Genomic DNA, 22437 nt, shown 5'->3' with positions numbered 1-22437 from the left:
GCCTTTGTACTTTTCACTGTATGATGAATCATGTAAATTGATATGAATCTCTAAAACCCTCCCAAAGCACTTCTCTATTAAAAGTTAAATGCAGACAGGAGAACTTTATCTGCTACTGTGACCTTCAGTGTCTCTAGACGAAAGCTGAGTAAAACTTCAAATATAGCTGCTGCAGTTTGACAGCTTTAATTTGCCGCCCTTGTAAACACAACTCCTGTGTTTGTCTTTGAGCTACTTAAAAGCAACCCTAAATAATTCTAGTGCCCTTATTTACATGAACATGAAACAAATTTGAAACCAGATCAAAATTGATTCAAAGCCAAAGTGGCAAAGCAGATCTGTTTTTGATGTGGTACGATAAGTAACATTGTTCTACTGGTGAGCAAAGCACTCAAGGGCGTTAATATCCTCGTGTGGGTAATCAGTTGTGTCCTAGGATGTTTCAGGACAACATTAGTTTAACTGAAGCATGCTGAAATCTTCAGGCCCCTCCGGAGGACTGTCATGATAAAATTGTGAGCTTTGGGAGCTATGCTATGAAATCATAACCGTACCTTTGAGGCACAAAGTGCAGCCCTGATTCCAAGAAGTGGAGATGCGCAAACAGTTTAGGAACAACATTTCTCAATGTACAATTGCAAAGAATTTGGGGACTGTACCATCTGCAATCAATAATATTGAAAGATTCAGAGAATGTGGAGAAATCTCTGCAGAACATTCCTACGTGAGCTCGGTAACATTTTGGGAAACCATTGTTGGTAAACACAGTTCGATGCTGCATCTTATGCAAATTAAAGCCTCTGCCATGCGGAGTGAAAGCCATATATCAACATCATTGAGACATGTCACAGACTTATCAAGCAAGAACAGAAAAAATGCCACTATCAAAACTGCAGCAACTAGTGTCCTCTTTTTTAATGGTCTGTTATTTTAGCTTAGCATAAAGACTGGAGTCAGGGGGAAATGGCTAGTCTGGCTCTGTCCGAAAGCTCAAAAATAAACTTGGCAGCACATTTTATAGCTCACTGTGCATTAGTCGGTGTAAAATAATTTGTTCCACCACATGACTTCTGTTTTTGCATTTCAGTTTGTGTGTGTATTAGAAGACAAATGACATATGTGTTTAAATTTAGAGGTGCTGCTATGTATGTTTTTTCAGTTTTGGAGTACATTATAGGAGCTCCTTCCCCGTTACCAGTTTTTATGCCAAGCTAACCAACCAGCCTCTTAGTTAATGGACATGGGAGTGGCATCAATCTTCTTGTTTAATTCTCAGAAAAAAAGTGAATAATCAAATTCCCAAAATGTGATGCATATCATAACACAGTTTGCCAACATTTGTCAATTTGCTGTTGTATGTAAAAGTTATTGGCCATGCTTCTGGTGCACACTTGAATACCCTGAAAAAAGGTGTACAAAGTCTCTTCTTGTATACATTTAGCAGAATGTGCTCTTAGTCTGGTCCCAGGATACCTTTGGGAGGCTGACTAACCTGGCTTCCCAATAACAGGGTCCTAATGGGTTTAGTGGCGAGCCCTAATTGTATTTGGACTCGGTCAGACTTCTTGTAATGAACTCCTTATCACTGCAACCTAAGACAGCACTCTCTAGCCTGCTGCTATCATGTAGCCACAAAAGCCACCAGTTCGAGCCTCTTCATGCATCTCGAATCGATTTCCCGTCTTGCGCCGTCTCTATCCACTTACCACATGATTCAATTGTTGGGGGGGGGGAATGGGATGTAATGAGATGTGAGCTATCACCTCGTAAGTGCTGCTGCCCGCACCTTTCACCTGATTCCGCCTCTTCTTTTGTTTATGTCCCCCCCACTTTCATCTGGGTCCTATCTTTCCATCCCAGTCTGTAGTCTCTGTCTGGCTTCCTCTTCAATCCCTGAGTGGTTTTCTTTTCCTGCCCTCACATCCATATCGCCATCTCCTTTGTCTAGTGTTTCCTCTGATTGGTCTTTTGTCTTTCCCTTCTCTCTTCAGAACTCTTTCGAGACAAAGGAGAAAACAGTGAAAAGCTTTTGGCTGGTAGGAGCGTGCAGACATATCGCTTTCCATCCGTTTATCTAACTTTAAAGTGTTTTGTGCTTCCCTTCTTTTGCTTTATCAAGGCATCCTTTGACGCATCCATCCTCTTACCCATCTTTATCTAAGTCTCCGACAGTCCCTCTCTTCGTCAATCATCGTCATTATCCAGCTTTTTAATCCCCATCGTCCCGTTTTCTCTATTTTCACACTTGCACCATGGACCAAGAAGATGGATTGCAAGACAAGAAGGTGGACACCAGCCCCTCTGTCTCATCAGACTCTTCTTGGACATCATTTGACCTTAGCACTGACCTCACATCAGTCAGCTCTGACCAAGTATTAACTCCTCTGACAGCTCCCAGTGGCTGTAAACCATTCGAGGATCCGCACCCAAAGAAGTTCTCATCAGCCAAGGTCTCCTCCGAAGCGCGAACAAGGAATGTTGCATGGATGGAGACGTCCTTTCTCGGGAATGATGAGTAAGCACATTATTGTAATAACGTAGCATTCGTCAGGGACGAGGTGAAGACAAGGGTCAGGCTCTTTTGTGTGCAGTTTGTTGGTGAGAAATACAAATTTGGACACTTTTTGCAGTATAATTGCACATATTTATTTTTCCGCCTTGTATGTAATTGTGTACTGCATATGTTGCATGTATTACAGCAAGACGTACAGATATTACAATCTCTGGAGTCAAGGTGTTCTTGCAAACAAGACGCACCATTCTTGTCACTGTCTGTGACTCCTGTGGTGAAATGCACGCATGATTGGTTATATTAGATTCAATTTTAATCAAGGCTAGCAGTAAACATGCCATTCCCCACGATGCATTCAGTTTTAAATACGCCACCTTGGTTTGACCTGCAGTTGTAATGACACGCTCGGGCTTGTCAGTGTGTTTTGAGCTATATTATTTCTCACATTTCCATCAAAATTCCATCAGTGGGTTGCATCACGGTATGATGACGGAGACTACATGTAATGTAAGCGAGTCCCTCGATACAAACACAAGGTCTGATCAATATATTTTCCTTAAATCCATCAATATCAATGTTTAGCTTTACATACCTTTTTGGGCTTACAATGCTTGGTCCTTTGACATTTTGAGAAAGGCGTCTGATCATCTTAATCATAAAAAAAGTTAGGTGAAAGCAAGATCACCCCCCCTCCACCCACCCTTCAGGTTGAGAGGGAAAGTAACACTAACTTAGAAATGACGGGAGAGAAGAGGATTAAAGATCTCTACCAGTACACGAATGCAAGTGCTCTCTCCGAGACTTAGCTTTCAGCCCACAGTGGCGATGATTATCTGTTTCATCTGGTTTTAATCATTCTGTAATGGGAGTGTAATTCCCAGTAGCAGGACTGTGAGGGTGGATAAAACAAACCCGGCATTAGTTGAGATATAGAGACCATAAATCACCTCTCCTTGAATTCTTCAGAGACTTTCTGTCTCTGGCAGCTTGATGTTGTTCATCAAGCCTTTGCTTTCTTCCCATGCTTCATCAGTCCACCATGCCCTGATACATATAATTACCCTTCCACAGACAGACATAAGTCTAAACACACTCACAGGGTGACACTCACCATGTCATTAAATCACCTCAGACTCCCTGTGGAGTGTTCAATATATTTACACAAAGACTGATTAAACTTTTGGGGGGAATATTTCAGAGCCAGCTGAATGTGAATGGATTTTGCTCTTTTTATCCATCTTTGTCAGTCGACAGGTTTCCATCTCCAAAACGGAATGTCTCGATAGAAATGGCAAATGTCAGCTCAACATTTTCACATTCAGGTGTGGAGAAAGACAAATGGGAATGTAAATCTCGCTGACAACACGAACATTTTGCAATGCACTGTTGCTCTTGGGCACGAGGTAGACTAAGATGAAAATGTGATGCATAATGTCAAAAAAGATACATGCTTTAATATTTACAAAATGCATCTTAAGTACTTTTTTGTCATAGTTTTTTAAATATCAACTTTGCAGTTATTCCTTTTTTTTTGGTTCTCCAAGCAGTTTTTAAAAATTACATGAATAGTTTGATGTCCTGGGAAACACACTTACATATGTTGTCTTGCTAAGAATTAAACAACTTTTAGCCTTTACGTCCCAAAATGCTGCAACAGTCTGCAACAGGCTCTGAGAGGAGCTGTAGTAACTCTCCACTCTTTTTGTGGTCCGTCCTCCTCCAGGTCTCCTCATATTTCTCTCTTTCCTCTTTGTGCTGATCTGTGTCTCAGTGATGTGCAGAGAAACAGTTAATGTTTTGGTGCGGTATTTAAAGTCTAAAAAGGTTACAGCGGTCAGTGCACTTAAACTCTATTGGCTGTTGCATTTAGGGAAGCTTAGCAATGATTGGACCATCTGGAACAAGATGGGGTGCTTCACGTGAGAATAATAATTTCTGGATATAGCTGATTGTTAAATAAACGTACTGTTGTTGATCTTGCTGTGTCGCGCTTTTCTGAACTAAACTAAAACACAGATGTAAAGAGAGAGAGAGAGAGAGAGAGAGAGAGGGCGGGAGAGGGAAATAAAGAGCCAGCCCCAAGGATTATACCACAGATAAAGAGACTGAGCAACTTTTTACTTGCTACAGTCACCTGACCCCATCATCACTCTTTCATACCTCTAGATTCCCACCGTTTTGTTTTTCTCCTCCACTCTCCGTGATCTCAACTGCTCCACGACTGTAATTTCTTCCTTTTTTTTTTTTTTTCATTTGTCACCCCACCCCTACTGACCAAAACATAAAGTCATTTTGCTGCAGTTGGGGTTATTGTTTCTGTTGGAGCCTCTGCTGGTGGCAGGCTGAGGATTAGGATACAGTCGGGAAGAGAGGCACAGCATGATGGCACACTGAGTCATGAGGTAGGATAAGATATATTTACTTACATCTCACCATCTCTGTCTATATGATGAGCTTTGTAGATGCGTGTCCTGCTATAGTGAAGCTACAGATGGTTTGAAATTGCTTCATGGGAGTGAAAAGAAACATGCATATTTGGCTTTGTGTTTTCATTTAATTTAATTTCCAGTTTATTTTCTCTAGATTCTTTATTCAGACTTTTCTGCTCAAAATGCTGCATCTGTTCACTTTTGCCCAGTCGTGTTACAGCACAAATAATCAAGTATATCGCAGTGTGTCTCCATGATCTGCCACACTTTGTGGCTCATTTCATCCGAACAGAGGCTGCAAATGGTTGGGTGTTCTGGAGACTTTCAGAGGAAGTTGTTTCTATCTCGCCAGGCAAGCGCAGTGTGTGGCAGACAGACACTTTCACAGTTGGGTGGAGGCACTCTGATCTGAGCCCTCCCACTTATCTTACTGTAGTAACTGCATTTTCTACTTCTTTCAAGCTCTGTGGTTTTGACATCAAATTTGAGAGGATTTAAAGTCAGGCTTTAGTGTGAGGCTGTGCAGTGCAGTCTGTAGCATGGCCGCTGCCTAAACCCACATCCAGTTATTCACACTGCTATTTTCCAGCCTAGATTGGTAAAAGTAAACAACATTGTTCCACCACTTGTTCATCTTTTACTTGAGGCATTTAAGTGTGATGGATTATTACATGTTTAATGAGTTTTGTAGCCGGAAGACAATCATCACAGTGAGTTCCGAAAATGTTTTTGTTCTGTTGTCTTTCCTATCACGTTAGTAATTTAGTTTGTTGCAGCTGTTGAGTGAATATAAAACTAAGCTCATAAAACATTATTTACTTAAAGTTGCACCAGTCGATACGCTTATATTTACAGTGGCATGATTGAGGATGTGTAATGTGTAAAGTGTTGCCTGTGGTGATGAACCCGCAGAGAATCATCACCCTCCGTCTTAGTCGTGCTAAAAGACCCTCTTTAGAGTCAGATGTTCAATTTCTTTGGAGCATACGTTTAGTTTTAATGTTTTTTTAGCCTGTTTTTCTCTTGCAAAAATAGCGTGAGTGTTAACACAGTTAACCATAGTTGTAACTGCACTGTGCTAACCAAGCTAGCAAGAGTTAGGATTAATTTCACCATCTCATCCAAATATGATCACTTCTGGATTCAGAAATTCAGATGGCCACAATGTCAAGCTCCAGGAGTCCACAAACCAATGGGTGATGTCACGGTGGCTCTGTCCATTATTTTTATACAGTCAGTTATTTCCCCTCAGTTCTTCATTGTCTTTCAGCTCACTGTATGGGTTTCATGGACCGCAATGTTTCAGCAGAAATCATCTAAAAACCCACTGTTCACCACCTGCGCAGCGCCAAAGGACAGCCAGACAGTGTTGGCCACTAGCTGTTGAAATTGATGGAGTATGTAGCAGCCAAAGAGCCACATATTTCCCTTGGGAGTTGCTCGACACCAAATCAGGGCAGTAAGGAGAAGGAATATTGGACAACAACATGACTCTACATGAGTGTCGAGTCCATGTGTGCTGAAAGTGTAAAAAGCAATTGTTTGCAGTCACATTTCCTATCAACTTTGTAAATCTTTCAAATGCAAATGTTGTGTTTGCTGGTTTTGATGCTGCCTTGAAAAGGTCGAAAAAAAAAAAATCATAATAATGAATGCATTTTACATCCAGAGCCGTTGTTTCACAATGCGTCACACACTGCTGCAAAGTGTTTCACAAGTGCAGTCAGAGCTATTATTTCTGATGAATGATGGCAGATCGAGTATGAGCATTAGGGAGATAGTGTATGAAATAATGTTTTTTTTAAAGAATGGAAGTTGAGCATTTCAGGGCTTTTCAAATGATTCAGTGGCTCGTTGGGGCAGTTTGCTCCTTACTGAATTAGTCTTCAGTCATGCTATCGCTATGGCTGCACAGTGACATGGTTCCACAGTGATAGCAGCTTGGCCTTTATGATCCAGTCACACTAGATAACCTTGTATGGCAGGTCTTGGTGCATGAACATCACATTCAACATTCAAGGTATGGATGTAAGATGTAAAGTAAGATGTAAAAGGAATGCATGCCTTTTTCTACAACACAGTACCAAAATGTCTAAATCACTCCAATGTCCACATTTGAGTGTAAAATTTTGACCTTTAATTGCGCCTCCGCGGACCTCTGGTTGAATTGTGAGCATATGCTGAATGTGTGAGGAATACAGACGTCAGAGTTGCAGCCATTTTGACATTTAATTACAGTACTTTTACTGGGATAACACATGCAAGATTCACCAAAAACTAGAGCACTGCTATCTGAGATGGCACATTTTCACTATTTGACAAAGTTCTGACCTTTAAGCTGTAATTAGATGTCGGGAGACGTTGTCAAACTCAGAGGTAATTGAACAACTGTTTTGGTGCCAACAATGTGGAAGCAGAGAAGGCAGAAGCAACAGATTTTCTGTACTGGTCAGCTGGTGGCTGGGTCCGTTAATTCATGGTGTATTATGACTGATAGGAGAGGGTATAATTAAAGAGAGGATGAATCTCTATTCTCCTTTTAATGAAAGAGTAAGGACCTTTGGCACTCGGGAGTGAGCCGTCTGTTCCATCCAACAGACTTTTAGCTGTGAATGAGACGTGAGTGATACAAATTATGAGAACTGATGGCAGGCTATTGCTTTGTTCTGAACAGCAATGACATTGTATTTTGCCACTTAGGAGTCCCTGCACCCTGAATTTAAAACCCATCATGTTTTATTTTGCACAGTGAGTCATCACCAAGATTCGCTGTTCCTTTGTTACTCCCATCTTCCCTTAGTATTTCCTCATTTTTCCTCTCCTCTGCTTTCCCATGACAGTCTACATCACATTACATAAAATAAAGCTCATGGTAGTAAGTGGATAAAAAATTGCCTTTACTTAGGAGACTCTTTTGCTTGCATTTCCCAGGAAACAAATAGGGTTACATAAAGTCTACAAAGCCTCCAGATGGACACGATGGAGGTTCAGTTATTTGGCCAGGAGTCATTTCCAGCATAATATGCACACACAAAAGTTTTTAGGGCATTTAGGAGCTTATTCTCATTCCTTAATCCCATATTTGTTCCCTACATGTTCACCTTTGCCACTACCTAGCATTAACCTTCATAGCAACCTCAACCTCGCTTTGATTCTAAATCCTAACCTTTGAGCTGGGGTGAGCTGACACATTTATTTAGAAAAAAAAATAGGATTTCTGGCAGTTTTTCAGACCACTTCATGTTGGTTCCAGATCTGCTGAAAAAATGCTAGCAGATAATACAAATCAACCTTTTTTTTCATCCTGTATATAGAATCATACACGCGGGGTCATGAGCATGCACGAATCAGCAGTCACGACCTTGTAGACATGGCTATAGATAGCTACTTGGCTAAGAGTCAGTGCCAGGTGGCATCTCAGAGGTAGCAAATAGAGCTGCCTTCCTCTGAACTTGGAATAGCATTATATCATCATGTCATTGTAAAAAATTTTGTCGAACATCCATTTGCATTTTGTAACACAAACAAACTGATATTGCAATATCCAGAAGCCAAACTCAGCTGTTAAATGATCACCCAAATAGGGTGACAGCAGAGGACATCTCGCCATGCAGCCATAAATCTGAGGATAATCAGACAGGCAGCACTTTTCACCAGCCAGCTCAGTGTTATAAAGTCGAGTGTTGGCGATATAGGTACCGTATATCACTTTGGTCATCAAAATAGTGCTTGCTGCAGATGTTTTGTTGGATTAGGCCAACGACTGGTGATTTCTGGCATCTTTGAACCTTAAATGCAACTAAAATCACATCCTCTACTATTTTTATTCACTTACATGACTCAATAAATTCTAAACTCGCAATTGATCCTGACAGGAGAAGGCATACGCTGCTTGTGTCACTTTAAAAATAAATATGCAGCAAGCCAACACAGCATTTGAAAAATAAATACTGTATTTCAGCAGCAGTGCTATGGGCAAACAGCGAAAATAGAGGATACAAATGTAGAATGATTTTTTTTTTTTTCCTGTGTGGACAAAACATGCTTCTTGTAGATCCTTTGTAACTTACCCTTGAGCCTTTTTCTGTGCAATAGGCGCTGCTCATTTTTTTTTTCTGCTTGTACAGATCACTGCTCGGGCCTGAAGCAGAGCTCTTGGCTATTTTGAAACCTTCTTGGCTTTAAGCTTAGAGTGCCTCGTTGAGTGTCTGTCTTGGTCCATTTTCTCTATATTCTGTATTTCATACCTGCAATGGGGTAATTTCAGCACTCCACTCTGGTTGCGATCAGTTTTCTGGACTCGTACTTGTCTGATTTTGCCAAGATGGAGGTTTTCCAGAACTGTGGGTGGCTTTTTACTGCAAGGTGGGGGTGCAGAGCGCAGCGGAGCACACAGGCACTGTTTAGCATACAGTAGGTCAGCGTCTGCCAGGTAAAAGCACAGGGAAATGTGTCAAATCGAACAACACTTCTTGTCAGGGTGTAGCCTGCACCACTGTGTGGATTCAGTGATCAATAATCGAGTGTAAGTAATGCGAAGTGAAAACATGGATGCATATTTCCATCTTCAAGAGACCCCTTTGTTGTGAAACTGTCATGGCACTTTAGTGTTACCATTTCTGTCCAAGCACACCTCTTAACTAAACAATTAAACAGTGATAGTTCCCCAGTACCAGACAGATAATGACCAGCAGCCAAGAGAAAGACAATATTTCCTGATATGTTCTCATATTCATCGCAGGCCCCTGAATGGAATTATATTCAAATCATTTCGCAGAAGACTCTGTGATATCATTTAATATTGTATTGTTGTCCAAAGAATCAAAATATTGTATTGCGATGCAACTTGAGATTTACACCCCTATATTTTAGTAACCCTGGCTTTTTAGTCCCCAGACATGGGTGTTTTGTAAGCAACTCACCTGTCTTTCATGGAAGATAGTACCATGAAAAGTCAGTATTTTAAGCCACGACGTTTTTTTTCCCCAACTATAACCAAGTGGCATTAGTAGTGAAACCTTACCACATGTTGAAATGTAAAGTTTTAGTGTACATACTAAATAATACAGTAAAATGTAACATGTCTGGTGTGCAGGGGTGCACAATCGCAACATTTTTTTGGCGATTTGGTTGCAGTCCATTAGTGCGCCATGATATATTTTCACATAAGTGTGTGTGAACCCCTCTCCACACTTAGTTTTTCCGCTGTGCCAGCTGCCCACTGGCCAGCAACTCTTACTCATTCTTGGAAACAAAATGACATAAATTGCCTCAAAAACGACCTCTAATTGTACTCAGCAGACAGTCAACATATTCATCTGATTGCCCCATACTATATGGTACTCAGAATGTACTGATGTCCAATCCGAAGGACTCATACTTAATATTTATACCTTCACATCTGAAAATAGAATTTACCCAGAATATAAGTGATCGGTTAACTGAATTAAGGGATAATACAAGAAATGTAAATAATAAAAGTAGTGTGAGTGGTGGTGGCCGGGATCTGATGGCTGTTTTATTTCCAAAGTCCCGGCTTCGGCCCTGTCTTTAATTTATTATTTATTTATTTTTACTTTCTGAATTGTTAAAGTTTGTGTAAGCTATGCCATTGAAATTATTTTTGTCCACATGCAAATGCAGAGGAGTGAAGATTATCAGTGATGACCCTCCTGCTCAGCCTCTGTTATAGGGCCGATGCCCCTACACACCCACAAAGACGGGGACAGTGTTGATATTATAGTGTTTTCATAAAGTTTGTGCTCACCCTTCTCTTGACTGAGAGAGCGAGGAAAAAGGGAGGGTAGAGGTAGTTTATGTGATGCGTGTGAATAAATTTTCTTTCTCACTCTACACAATCAGATTTTATTGTCACCAGTCCTTGTTTATCTCCTCTGAGTCAGCAAGGACAACTGCACTATTATGTTGCGTCCTTCTCTCATTGTATATACATTATTGTTGTGTTAATCTCTCGCTGCCTGCTGTATGCCCAGGGGCACAGCTGACCTCTGCCCGCTCCGAGTGAAGAGAATCACATCACAATCATTGATTCTCATCCATGCACAAACACACATTTATACAAGAAATGACTACTATGTGTGACATTTTCACTTTGTGGCTTGGTAGTTTAAGAGTGGTATCAGACATCTTTGTGTCTGAGATACACACTTGCACACACACACACACACACGCACACACGCACACACACATGCTTGCTGTAAGTACAGCTGCTGATGTCTGTGCTTAGTAGCAGCTCTAAAGTTGGCACACATCTGTTCATGCATTGATCCACTCCCTCTGTGTGCAAGCTGTGTGTGGCCACAGGGAGTGTGTGTGCCGGACATACTGCATATCACACATCTTGTCATCTTGGATGATGCTGGGTGGGGGTAGGTTTTCCCAACATTGTCCCCTGCTATCCCACGCCACATGACACTCTGCGTGCGTGTGTGTGCGCGCCGGTATCCGTGCATTTATGTGTGTGAGTGAATGGAGTTTATCCCTGCTGGCCCAGATGCCCCAGCTAAATCCATCACCAGCGGTGCTGCACAGCGGTGCTAAGCTGGAACATTTGGCACCATGCTAGGAATGAAAAAAGAAAAACAGGAACACACTCAAACATACACATATGCACACGCACACACAGAAAATTGAGTTTGGGGATTTTTTTTTTTTTTTTTTAAAGAGATTCAGAGGAAGTGGATTTTTTAGTGGAGGAGTTGGACTCAGGGACCGGGACAGGAGCTCTTTCTCCGACGCTCTGAGCCTTTTGGTGGTGGTGGGGCAGGGGCGTCCATCCCACTTTCTCCACCCATTCATTCCTTCATCCGTCTGGTCCAGCTGACAGGATGGAGCCGTGCGACGACGATGACGAACTGGGGATGTTAACCGCATTCCAGTAAGTTGTGGTGTCCCTTGACGCTTCTTGTCGTTTGCTTGCAGTGGTTGTTGCACAGAACACTTGTCATCGCCATGCTGTACTTATTTGCAAAGTAGAATTACTTTGAGTTGAAGATACATTTTCAGCCTTTGCTACCTCTTTCAGGACCTCCCAATCAAAGTGTTAAAGCTCTTTAGTGAGGGCTTTGTCGATTAAGCTCCATGGGAGGTTTACATGGAGGCTGCTGCTGGTTGTTGAAGACCGTTTTGGGCCTCTGACTCGGGGTCACGCATCCTTTTTGAATAGTTGTGCTCTTTTTTGCCAATTTTTGCTGATAGATCTTTTGATGCCATCCCTTATTGTTGTTTTTGTTTTCATCTGAAATGCAGTAGATTGATTGTTTTGTGGATTAGATTTTTCCTGTTGTTCGCAATAATCAGCTCTGCATTGTGTTTAATTATGTCACTTTGAGTGTAACCACAGTCAAAAGTAATTTGACATTTTTGAAGCAGTTTATACACTATACAAATCTTAAAAAGATGTGCGCAGCAAGGAATCAGATTGCAATTAAAATCGGTGGCGGCGGAAGAATTGAGATTTATTTACCTGAAAGTAATAACTCACCAAAAATACTCCGTTGCAAGTAAAAGGCTCATTCATAATTGTATTGATGTAAAAGTGTTAAAATGATGTTTGTTTTTTAGCTTTAAAAAAGCTGTCATTACATTTTAACGTTTCTAGGGAAAAGATCAACCATTTAGCTTCTCAATACATGATCAGTTTGTCCAAATAAACTACTTTTTTGTTTTAAATTTGTGCAAACGTTTTTGAGACCAGCCGTGTGGCATATTGTTACAGAAGCACATGCCAGCAGTGTTTTTCTCGGTGTTCTCGCTGTTGGTAAAAAATGTTAACATTCAGTGTCAATGTAGATGATGGTGATGATGGTCATGCTGTATAGCTAGTAGCCACAACTAACATGGCAGCAGAATTAACTAATTGAAGTGCTTGCTGTTACTGTTTGGCAGTAGGCTGACAGGTGAGGTGCATTTAGCTGCATGGGGGTAGTAACAGTAGTGAATAACACTTCTCCTTGAAATCTTGGATTTCTATGGCAAATAAATCTGGATTTTGTACACAACATGAAATAACTGGTGACCGGACATTGCGTTGTTAGCTCAATCTGTACAGTTAGCCCATTAAGCTGTTAGCGGTATTGTCAAGAGATTTTGTTTTTAGTTCTTTATAGCAGAGCCATCTCCACAAAGAGATACTACAAAGTAGTTAAAATGTGTCCTATTAAGTGATTTCAGGCATTTTTGGGACTGTAAAAAAAAAACTGATCGCTGCAGTGTAGCTGCTGAATGTTTCCAAATTCATTCATTGTTTACAATGACAACTACCACAGCTATCACTAAACTCAAAAACAATTGCGTTAGAGCTGGAAGATAAAAAATGGGTGGGGCAGCATAAGATGAACAGCTGTCAAATAAATGCAGTGGAGTAAAAAGTACAGTATTTCCTTGTGAAATGTAGAAGTATAAAGTCGCATAAATATAAATACAAGTTGCGCTTAAGAGTGCAATTAAAGGGAAATGCACTTATTTTCCACCACTGGTTATGATTGCACAAACAATCCATTTCTATGGATACTTATTGTGCTACGTAGTGCTCAGCTGTACAGTTTTGCATCCCCGATCAAACTGAAGTAACTGGGATATGAAATGGTAGTCACATATTAACAGGCCTCTCTGTGATATTCTTTTATATTTCTGGATATAATTGTGCATTGATGTGTTAAATACTGCGTGTTGCAGTTGCTAGTGATCTCTTTGAGGTCAAAAAGCAACACCACCTCTTTTCTCTTCATTATCTCTTGACCATCATCATAGCTGATCTGTGCAAGTTGATGGATTTAAAGCCGGACTGTCTTGCTGCAGGCTTTAAAGCAGCCATATTGTAATCTTGCTCAGTGAATTGACGGCACGTGAGTTGTGCGTTACATAAGGCGGAGGTGGCTCCAAGCAGCAGAGGAATCCAGGACCTTGTAATTACTGAACACACTTAGAGATTACATCATGGATTGAGGGGGTTTAGCTAGCTGGCTGCTGGGAAGTGTGGCCGTGTGCTTGTGAGGTGTAGTCTCATAAAATTTTATTTTGGCCATAAATTTATATGCACATTGCTTCTTACACTACGCATATCCAGTATGTTAATGCAGGATGGATGGATGTCTACTGCATGTGTGTTGCAGGCTGAATAACTGAGGGTCAAGAGGGCAGTTGATAATATTATTATTGTTACTTCTACAGCCAGATGGTGTGTTTACTCTAACTGATCATTTGGAGTGATCATCCACACAAAACACCCCCCCCCCACACACACACACACACACAAACACATTTGAATCATGTGATTGATGGACTTCTCAGCTAACCTAATGTTTTTTAACAGTAGTTGATTTGTAAGAAGACACATATCTTAGACTATTTTACTAAAACACGTATGAGCTAGCAGACAAGTCTAAGTAATTAGTTTCATCATGCATAAATGGTTGAAATAGTTGAAATAGCTGAACAGTTCAAAAAACAAAGAAATTGATAAATGAGGAAATGACTAAAAGACAATGGCTAAATGGATGAAATAAACAGATGATGAATTAACAATTCAAATAGCTAGGATAGGATATCTAAAATATTTTATAAATGTTGAAATGGCCTAAAAATCAAAGTTAAAAGTAATAAAGTGAATAAGTTAACTAAAATAATTTGTTATGTGGTAAAATTTTATGGGTAAATAAAATTAAAAATTAAATAATTAAAAAAATTACAAATAAAAAATAAATACATAATTGAAATAGCTAAAAGTAATGGATAAATGGTTGAAATGTCTGGCTTCTGTCACTGGTAGTGTAAAGGGAACTGATAATATATTCAGAAAAAAAAATCAAATTTTTTAATCAAGTATCCCCATTAACAGCGATGTTTGCAGGAGTGGTGTAGAGGATTTTGTTTTGTGGCTAGAGTTTAAATAATGACTAAAATTCATGATATGTTTGGGTTTTTTTTTTTAACTACAGTAGTTGGAAGAGAAAGTAGAAAAGAAGTGAGCTTCCCCTTCTGTTTCCTTTTTTTTTTATTTCTACATAAACATAAACCCGTGCAGCTGCTGGTCAGCAGTGGACTGTGAGATTGAGGAAGCGCCAGATCGCAGCATCATTGTCGAAGGATTACAGCAACGAGGTGATAGGTCATTGGCCAGGAAACATGTGGCCCAGAAAGCAGACAAATGAAATTTGATTCAGATTCAGACTTGGCTCTGCTGTGTCAGTCAGACAGGCATGGACTGATTTCTTTTTTTTTTTTTCTTTTTTTTTTCAATCTCTCCACCTGCTGTTCCTGGTTTTCAAAGCACTGATATTCCAAATATTTGAATGTTGACTCAGCAGCTGCAGAATGAGTGACACACATTGGGATACCAGTGAAATCAAGTATACCTGCTGTGCTGCTTTTCTCATTCCTATTGCACTACAAAATGCTTGCAACAAAACTAGGTAAAAGTAAGTTCGGACCCCTAACAAATGAATGCAAAGAAATCACACCAAAGTATACTGTATAGCCTATGTTATGCTGTATGTTGCTGTACATAAAATACAAAATATACAAGATTATACGACAGAGTTTGATAGTCAAGCTAAGATGGACTTTTGGTAACTAAGAACGAAGGCATTTTGTTGTTCAAAAATGTTTTAAACTTTCCATTTTTTATATATTTTTTACTTATATATTGCAACGTCACAAAAAGTGCACCATAGTATTGCAAATCTGCCCACAGAAATATGGTGTCACCTGTGACTGTCGCTTTGATTGCTTTGATTTGACAGCAAATGTGTAGTAAGCAACTTGCTGCTGTTTGCATCCATACAGCATGTGGCTGTTTCTGCATGTGTAAATACAAAAAAGATTACTGACAACTTGCCAAAGTCAAGCTGTAATTACTAATGAATTCATTTGTAGCACACCCTAACATAAATTTTGTTTTTACTGCGCCTGTACACTTATTATTTTGTTGCTGGCTGGCCTCTAAGGGTGGTAAGAGGTCCTATGATGCATTATTATCAAGATTCACAAACGATGATATTATTGGGATTTCGAATGTTTGCGATATACTGAGTATAACGATAACAAATATTGCAGTATATGCGATTTATTACCTGTTTCGAGATGCAAATTTTAATCCCAAAGGATAAAAAGACATCTGTTTTATCTAATACGATGAAGTTTTAAAACAGTATTCAATTTAATACTAGTAGTGACAACAACATAATTTTTATATTAACTTTTTTATTAACATATCACAGTCTTTCACTAATCCTAACCAGTTTTTTTGTTGCCTAAACTTCAGGTAGGAGTCTGGATGCAAATCTACGTGGTACATTAATGCAGTGTTTTGTTACCTAAAAGAAACATCTCTGAACATAATCCAGGCAGCAATCAAGTTGTTGCTGCAACAACATAATTAAGAAAGTGGTTTAGTGACGTACAAATGTAATTTCTAGGGGAGGGGGTTGCAAAGCTTTTTGCATGATGGATAGGACTGGCAATGAAAGGACTCCATATATTTCAATAATTGTTATGCAAGATGAAAATATTGCTATGTTCTCTCTCCTTTCCTTTCCTTCTCTTCCCTGACACAATATGACGCGTGATCAAAATTAAAAGCAATTCCCTGCCGTGCATCATGCAGTATTCAATGCACTGGAAGCACTAGTGCATTTGTGCTGACGTTTGTATGTGTCCTGGAAAAAATGACTTTCAACAAGACATTCTGTTACCAAAAAAGCTGACCACATTATTGACCAACAAGGGTGGACTGTCAATACCAAATAAGTTGCCAAAAACCTTGTATGTTTGTGTGCAGCTGTGCTGGCAGGTATCGACGAGGCATTAGCGGGATGTTTGCTTGTTATTCTGGGCTGCTTGTTGTTGGAGTTGTGTGTTTATTCTGCCTCATTGTTGTTCATGCTAATGGAAGTGGGTGATGATAATCTAACAGGGAATACCACTAGTCACATAAACACAATATCCTCAGTCTGAGGTAGTGAGTGTATTAGAATGTGTGGACTAGACATGTAACCGCATGTTGCACTAAGTGGGGATTTGTGGTCGCAAATCCGTCAGCTGTTTCCAAACAGTCGGAGGTCTTTCATAAATGTCAGATGAGCTAATGTGTGAAGCCGCAATCCCTTAATGACTAAATGCAGATATGGCAGCGGCCGGGGCAGTTAAAGAACGTTTACATTCAGCAGGGTTATCTCATAATGTTTATCTGTGCATGTCTGCCGGGGGAAGATTTAAAACCCATATGCCACTTAGTTGCATTATGTCCCGAGCTGTGTTCTCTTGCATGTTAAATGACAGATGGATGAGATTTGGAATAACAAGTTTTCTGTCACCCTTAATATTTGTTTGTTACTTCAACTTTTCATCTCAGACTCAAAAACATATTTTTAAGTCCAGTTGCACTTAATTTAGCTTTTTTTTGGCATTCACACTATCACACAAATTCAGCATCAGTGAGTTGGCAGCAATGGCGTATGTGATTTAAGGCCTTTTACAGCCAGTTCTCAAAATGTGTATTTGTGAACAGGCAATACGATTTACTTAAAACTTCCCGCTAAAGAAAATTAGATAATAATGTGTGCGTCTCCTTTTCCATTTTCACTGTGTGTGAAATTTACCTCAGCCAAAATTGAGGTTGGCATGTTGATTAGTTTTGAACTATAAGCTGAATTTCAATGTCAGGCAGGAAAATGTTTTGCTCTATGGATATACGAGATTTAAGTCTCATTTGTTAGGCATAACAACACATCACGATCACTCTGCATCAGTTTTTGTGGGCTAAGTGGCTTTAAATGAGTTACCTCTCAAGGTGAATTATAAATTCTAATATCGCAGCAGCTGGTTGTATATACGGCTCTGTTGGTTGTCAACAAGAACCTGGGTGTACATATCTGGGTCTGTTTGCTGACCCCATCTTGCTCAAATATGTTCCGGTTCCCTCACCCTAAATAAGAATGACAGGGAAAAGAAAATAAGTTAATTAAGTATCAGTAATTTTGCGTATGCCTTGATCATCTAACTTGTAGCAAAAAATCAGTGCATGTATTTCCCCAAATATCAAACCATTAATTATGAAAAAGCATTGAAGTGGACTGAGAGGACTTGATTCTTCTCATATTTTAGCGTATATACAATGTTAAAAGGTTTTAAGTAATGACGAGGTAAATGAATGAAAAAGTAATCCATGCAAGCAAAAACCTATAGGCTTCAGACCGTTCTGAGTGCTCAAAATTTCTTGGCCAAAGGTGATGTCGGTTTATGACAGACTTCTTGAAATGTTCATCTGCTCCAGGCACGCTACTGAAAGTGTTTACGTTACTTAGTGAACATTGCTACATGCTAATGTCAGAGAAGCAGCTTTTATTGTTGATTATTCACTGTAGAAAATCTCTGTTGCTGTTATTCCCTGGCTGCAAGTCCACTGTTAAATGTAGCTAAATGTGAACATCAGGGAAACGTGTAACCCTGGTTGCCGATGTTGTTTATTTTTCTTAAATTTTAGATCATATTCCAGTCTGGTCGTGAAGCTTTTGGTTCAGAAGCTGTTATTGGTGTTTGTTCGCACTAAAACCTGCCACTATAGTCAGTTACAGTCATTCATACAGCTGCAAAGAAGGTACAGAGAAGCAGAAATACTGAAAGCTGATCAAAAAGAGCAGACTGGGCTTTTAGGTAGAGAGACTTCAGGAGACAGCCACTAAAACAGAGTGTTTCAGAGTGTGAGTGGATACAAGTGTTCCGTCACAAACAGTTTGGGGACAATTAAATGTTTTTCAGCGATTAATGCATACAAACACGTTCAAGTAGCAACCTCAAACCTGAGGATACCTCAAGGTTTAGAGCCAGAACGTGAGGATAATAGGTAGTGTTATAGGAATGCATTCATTAGCAAATCACAATTGTGTTCATCAAATATTTACAGCTTGTTATCAGCACCTCTGATTGCTTGGACACATCTGATGGCATTTCAGTTTGCCAGTTTTTGATGTAATTCTCGTGGAAAGTTTCCATTATTTGTAGTGTCACAGTGTAACACTCCAGTCCAAACACACTTCAGCAAATAAAATTGCTTTAAAAGTGCAACACAGAAAACACCACAATATGGCCTCTGAGCCTCTGTAACAGAGAAAAAACAAAACAGTTTATTTATTACTTCCTCTCTTGCCCAGAACACTTCCACCATTACTCTGACTCTCACTTTGTTTCTCTCATCACTGGGAGCTCTGCCCAGTTATGTCCAGCAACACTGGGACTGTTGCCCAAACCAGAACCCCTTGGGCCCCTTTGTCATCACACATTATTGGTTCTTAGTCTGGTAATCACACTGGTCTCTACATTCAATAAGCAGCATTTTTTTCATACATTATGTGTTTTTACATAGTTGAAAATGTCTGAAATTGGTTGTTAAAATTGTATTTCTATATTTCTTCTACTATTAAGATGTTTTCTTTTTGCTTAATTTTGTCCTGGGGTTGTATTTACTTCACTAGACTTGTGTGCACACACATTTTATGTCATTGGATGTTTGTGTGCGATTGTAGTTGGCAGTCAGACTATTGGCTGGGTTGGTCGCCCCGAGAGATGTGGCTCTCAAAAAACAAAAAAAAAAAAACAACTCGTCAGCATTCAAGCTTAGTGAGTGCATGTGTGTGTAATTAAATGTCACTCTGGTCTTGAAGAATCCCTAATAGCACTTGATCAATTTGTTCAGTCTACATATGGCTTCCATCTCTGCATCTCGATGTGTGTGCAGACCAGGCACGGTGAAAATATGTGCATGGCATGCAGCCAGTGTGTGAATATACTCTAGAGGAATATGTGTTTGCTTGGAAGATTTTTTATGTGTGTTTACAGCTCAGGCATGCCCGTGTGAAAGCCCACGAAAAGCTCAGGGGTCCAGGGCAGCGGGCAGCGTACTAATATGCAGCGAGGTGACAAATAGCCCCCGTCGTTCCCCACTCTTCCTTATCTACTAAGTGTCTCTGACAAGAGCCAGTTATTGAAAAGGGACGTTTAGTAGGCTGACAGCAGCAGGCATGAGGAAAGAGGGAGAGGGAGAAACAAAAAGCTGTGCCAAATGTATTATTTGTGTAAACCCACATGGAGCACTCAACGTTTTTAATGCGTCAGAAACAATCTGGTTGCTGCCAGGTACGGTAGGTTTGCCAGGAAGATAAAAACTCTTGCTTTGGGAGTACATTAAACACAGTTTGGATCTAAAAACACTGTTCTCATGGGCCTGTGGAAAAGTTTTACATGATATTGTCTTGAGGAACATCACAAGGCTTTGACAGTGTTGTTTTTGGTGTTGTTTTGTTTTATTTAAATGAATGGATGGATAGAAAGTATGTGATCTTTTTAATCAGTCTACAGCACCACAATACATCTGAAAGTCACTGAGAAGTCCTTGTGTTTGATATCAAACATCTGACTCAGCTCAAAAGGAACTACAAGTTTGCAACAAGTTTTTGTCCTTGTCTCTGGGTGAACTCACTGTAGGTTACATTAAATCCACTTTCAAATCTTGCCTCAACATTGTTGGCACGCGTTGTATTATTTATACAAAAAACTCCCAATTTGTGTGCTTATAATGCCTCAGTAACAGAGAACAGAAACATTATGAAAAGCCTTCTTGATCCCTGTCTAGTACAGTGGATCAGATATTATCCAGAGACAAAGTATTTTTCAGTGCTTCCAAAGCTACAGTTTGTAACTTCAAAACAAAAAAAGAAAAAAAAAATAGTTGCTGAACTGTCACTCCATCCTCACAGTAGCACATGAGAAAGATAGTCTGTCAAAAAAAGTATGTCCCTCCTCTGCATAGTGCTCCTAATGGCATTTGCTAGAATCTACCCCAGCTGAAGAAAAACAACCAATCAGAGCCGAGGAGGCTCTAACGCTGGTGTTAATCTTGTCATTCACTGCTTGTGAACTGGGGTCAACGGGTGGTGATTCATAACGGTGAAATTGTTTTCAGCATGGCAGCTGGATCACACTTTCCCATTTAACAGCTTAGCAATACAATAAAATATGTCTCTGACAACATTTGAGGTTTAGAAATAGACAATGCAGTCACAGAATCTTGATTCGTGTTCAATAAGTGCTGCTGTGTTTTACAGTTTGACAGTTTTTGAGCAGTGGTTGGCATGATCGACAGCTGTTAGAGACTCATCGGCTTTGGTCTCCATAGCTTATTTACCCGTTCATGACAACTGTACATGGATGAATTTTGATGAAACTTAGCAGTTTAAATGTTATTAAGGCTTAAAATGCACAATTAAGGGCACAGTTGCTTTGAGTCACAGTGCGCTGAGCACATTGGAGACTTAAGTTTAGCCCTTCGATAACTCTAATGGGGATACAATATTTCAGTCAAGCAGCTCTTTTAGACTTTTGAATTGTTGTCGGACTGAATTGATAAGATCCTACTAAAAAAAATCCTACTGAAAAATATCAGCTTTGTTTGCTGACCCTTTCTCAAAATACGCCCCTCACGTGATCTTGGATAGCATATATTGAACGCAGAAAAAGTATAAGCCTTCTCTTCTTTTCTCTCATCCCTTCCCCGTGTCATATAATCCCTTCCCCTCTACGTCTCCACTTGCCCTTTACCCATCTCTTTCTTTCATTCCATCCTTCAATCTCCTTCTCTCCCAATCCATCATCAACTCCCACGTCACACCTCCAGCTCACAGCCCCTCACTTTCGAACATCCATGTCTCCCTCCATCCATTTATCCTCCCTGACCTTTCCCTCTCTCTCCCACTCACACCCTCATCGTCTCTCCCTACATGCACCTCCCTCGTCCCCCCTTATTGTATCAATCTAGTCCGTTTCTCCTCTTTTCTCACACCCTCCCTCCATCTCCCCTCATGCAGGGTTGTGTGCCCTATCAGATTAGGCCTGTGTCATAAGGAAAAGAGAGAAAGAGAGAGATTGACGGTTGGATTAAAGGGGGGCTGGAATGAAATTCTATGATCTCGTTGTTTAGACGAGTCACATAAAGTTGCTGTATGTGTGTGTATGTGTGTGTGTGTGTGTGTGTGTGTGTGTGTGTGTGCATGCAAAGGGTGGCATCCGCTTTATCCCTTGTAATGACAGAGAGCCGGCCAGGACCGCCTGGTCTTGCACTGTTGCATGCTGGGAAATAATGCATGTGTTATTGGTGTGATGACAGGGAGTTTAATGAGTGGCAGATTCGAATTGTATTAATATATCATTGTGATGCAGTGTGGATTAGACAGCACGTTAAGTTACTGTATAATGATGGATTGGGATACAGAGACTGGATGTTACAGAGCAATCAGGCATGCATTCAGATAATAATTAATGAAAGATTATAGGATGAAGTATTATTATGATTGAATGCCTCACACAGTGCTGTGACACAGGAAAGCAGAGTATGACACGTTTTTTTGTTTTTTTTTAATTTAAAAACAAGACACCTTCTGTAAAATAATGATAATTTCAAGGTACCTGGTAAAGTAAACAAAT

General features: G+C 40.0%; 1 protein-coding gene across 3 annotated transcripts in view; it reads left to right on the top strand.

The window, feature by feature from the left end:
* Positions 1 to 21: 21 nt before the first annotated feature.
* Positions 22 to 22437, top strand: part of LOC121963003 (FERM and PDZ domain-containing protein 4-like) — an 84413-nt gene continuing 61997 nt past the window's right edge. The window contains exon 1 of one of the 3 annotated variants that reach the window (XM_088074286.1): positions 22 to 2515. In XM_088074286.1, coding sequence (XP_087930412.1) covers positions 2253 to 2515 — 263 coding nt within the window. In that variant the 5' untranslated portion in view covers positions 22 to 2252. Of the gene's footprint in view, positions 2516 to 4558; positions 4915 to 11684; positions 11840 to 22437 lie in introns of those variants that run through there. The other 2 variants (XM_088074290.1, XM_088074289.1) reach the window with 2 other exon arrangements.

The sequence above is a fragment of the Plectropomus leopardus genome, chromosome 24 (assembly GCF_026936395.1).
Source record: "Plectropomus leopardus strain MGB_pleo_1.0 chromosome 24, ASM2693639v1, whole genome shotgun sequence".
NCBI lineage: Eukaryota > Metazoa > Chordata > Actinopteri > Perciformes > Serranidae > Plectropomus > Plectropomus leopardus.
This window is presented reverse-complemented; position numbering and strand designations above follow the sequence as displayed.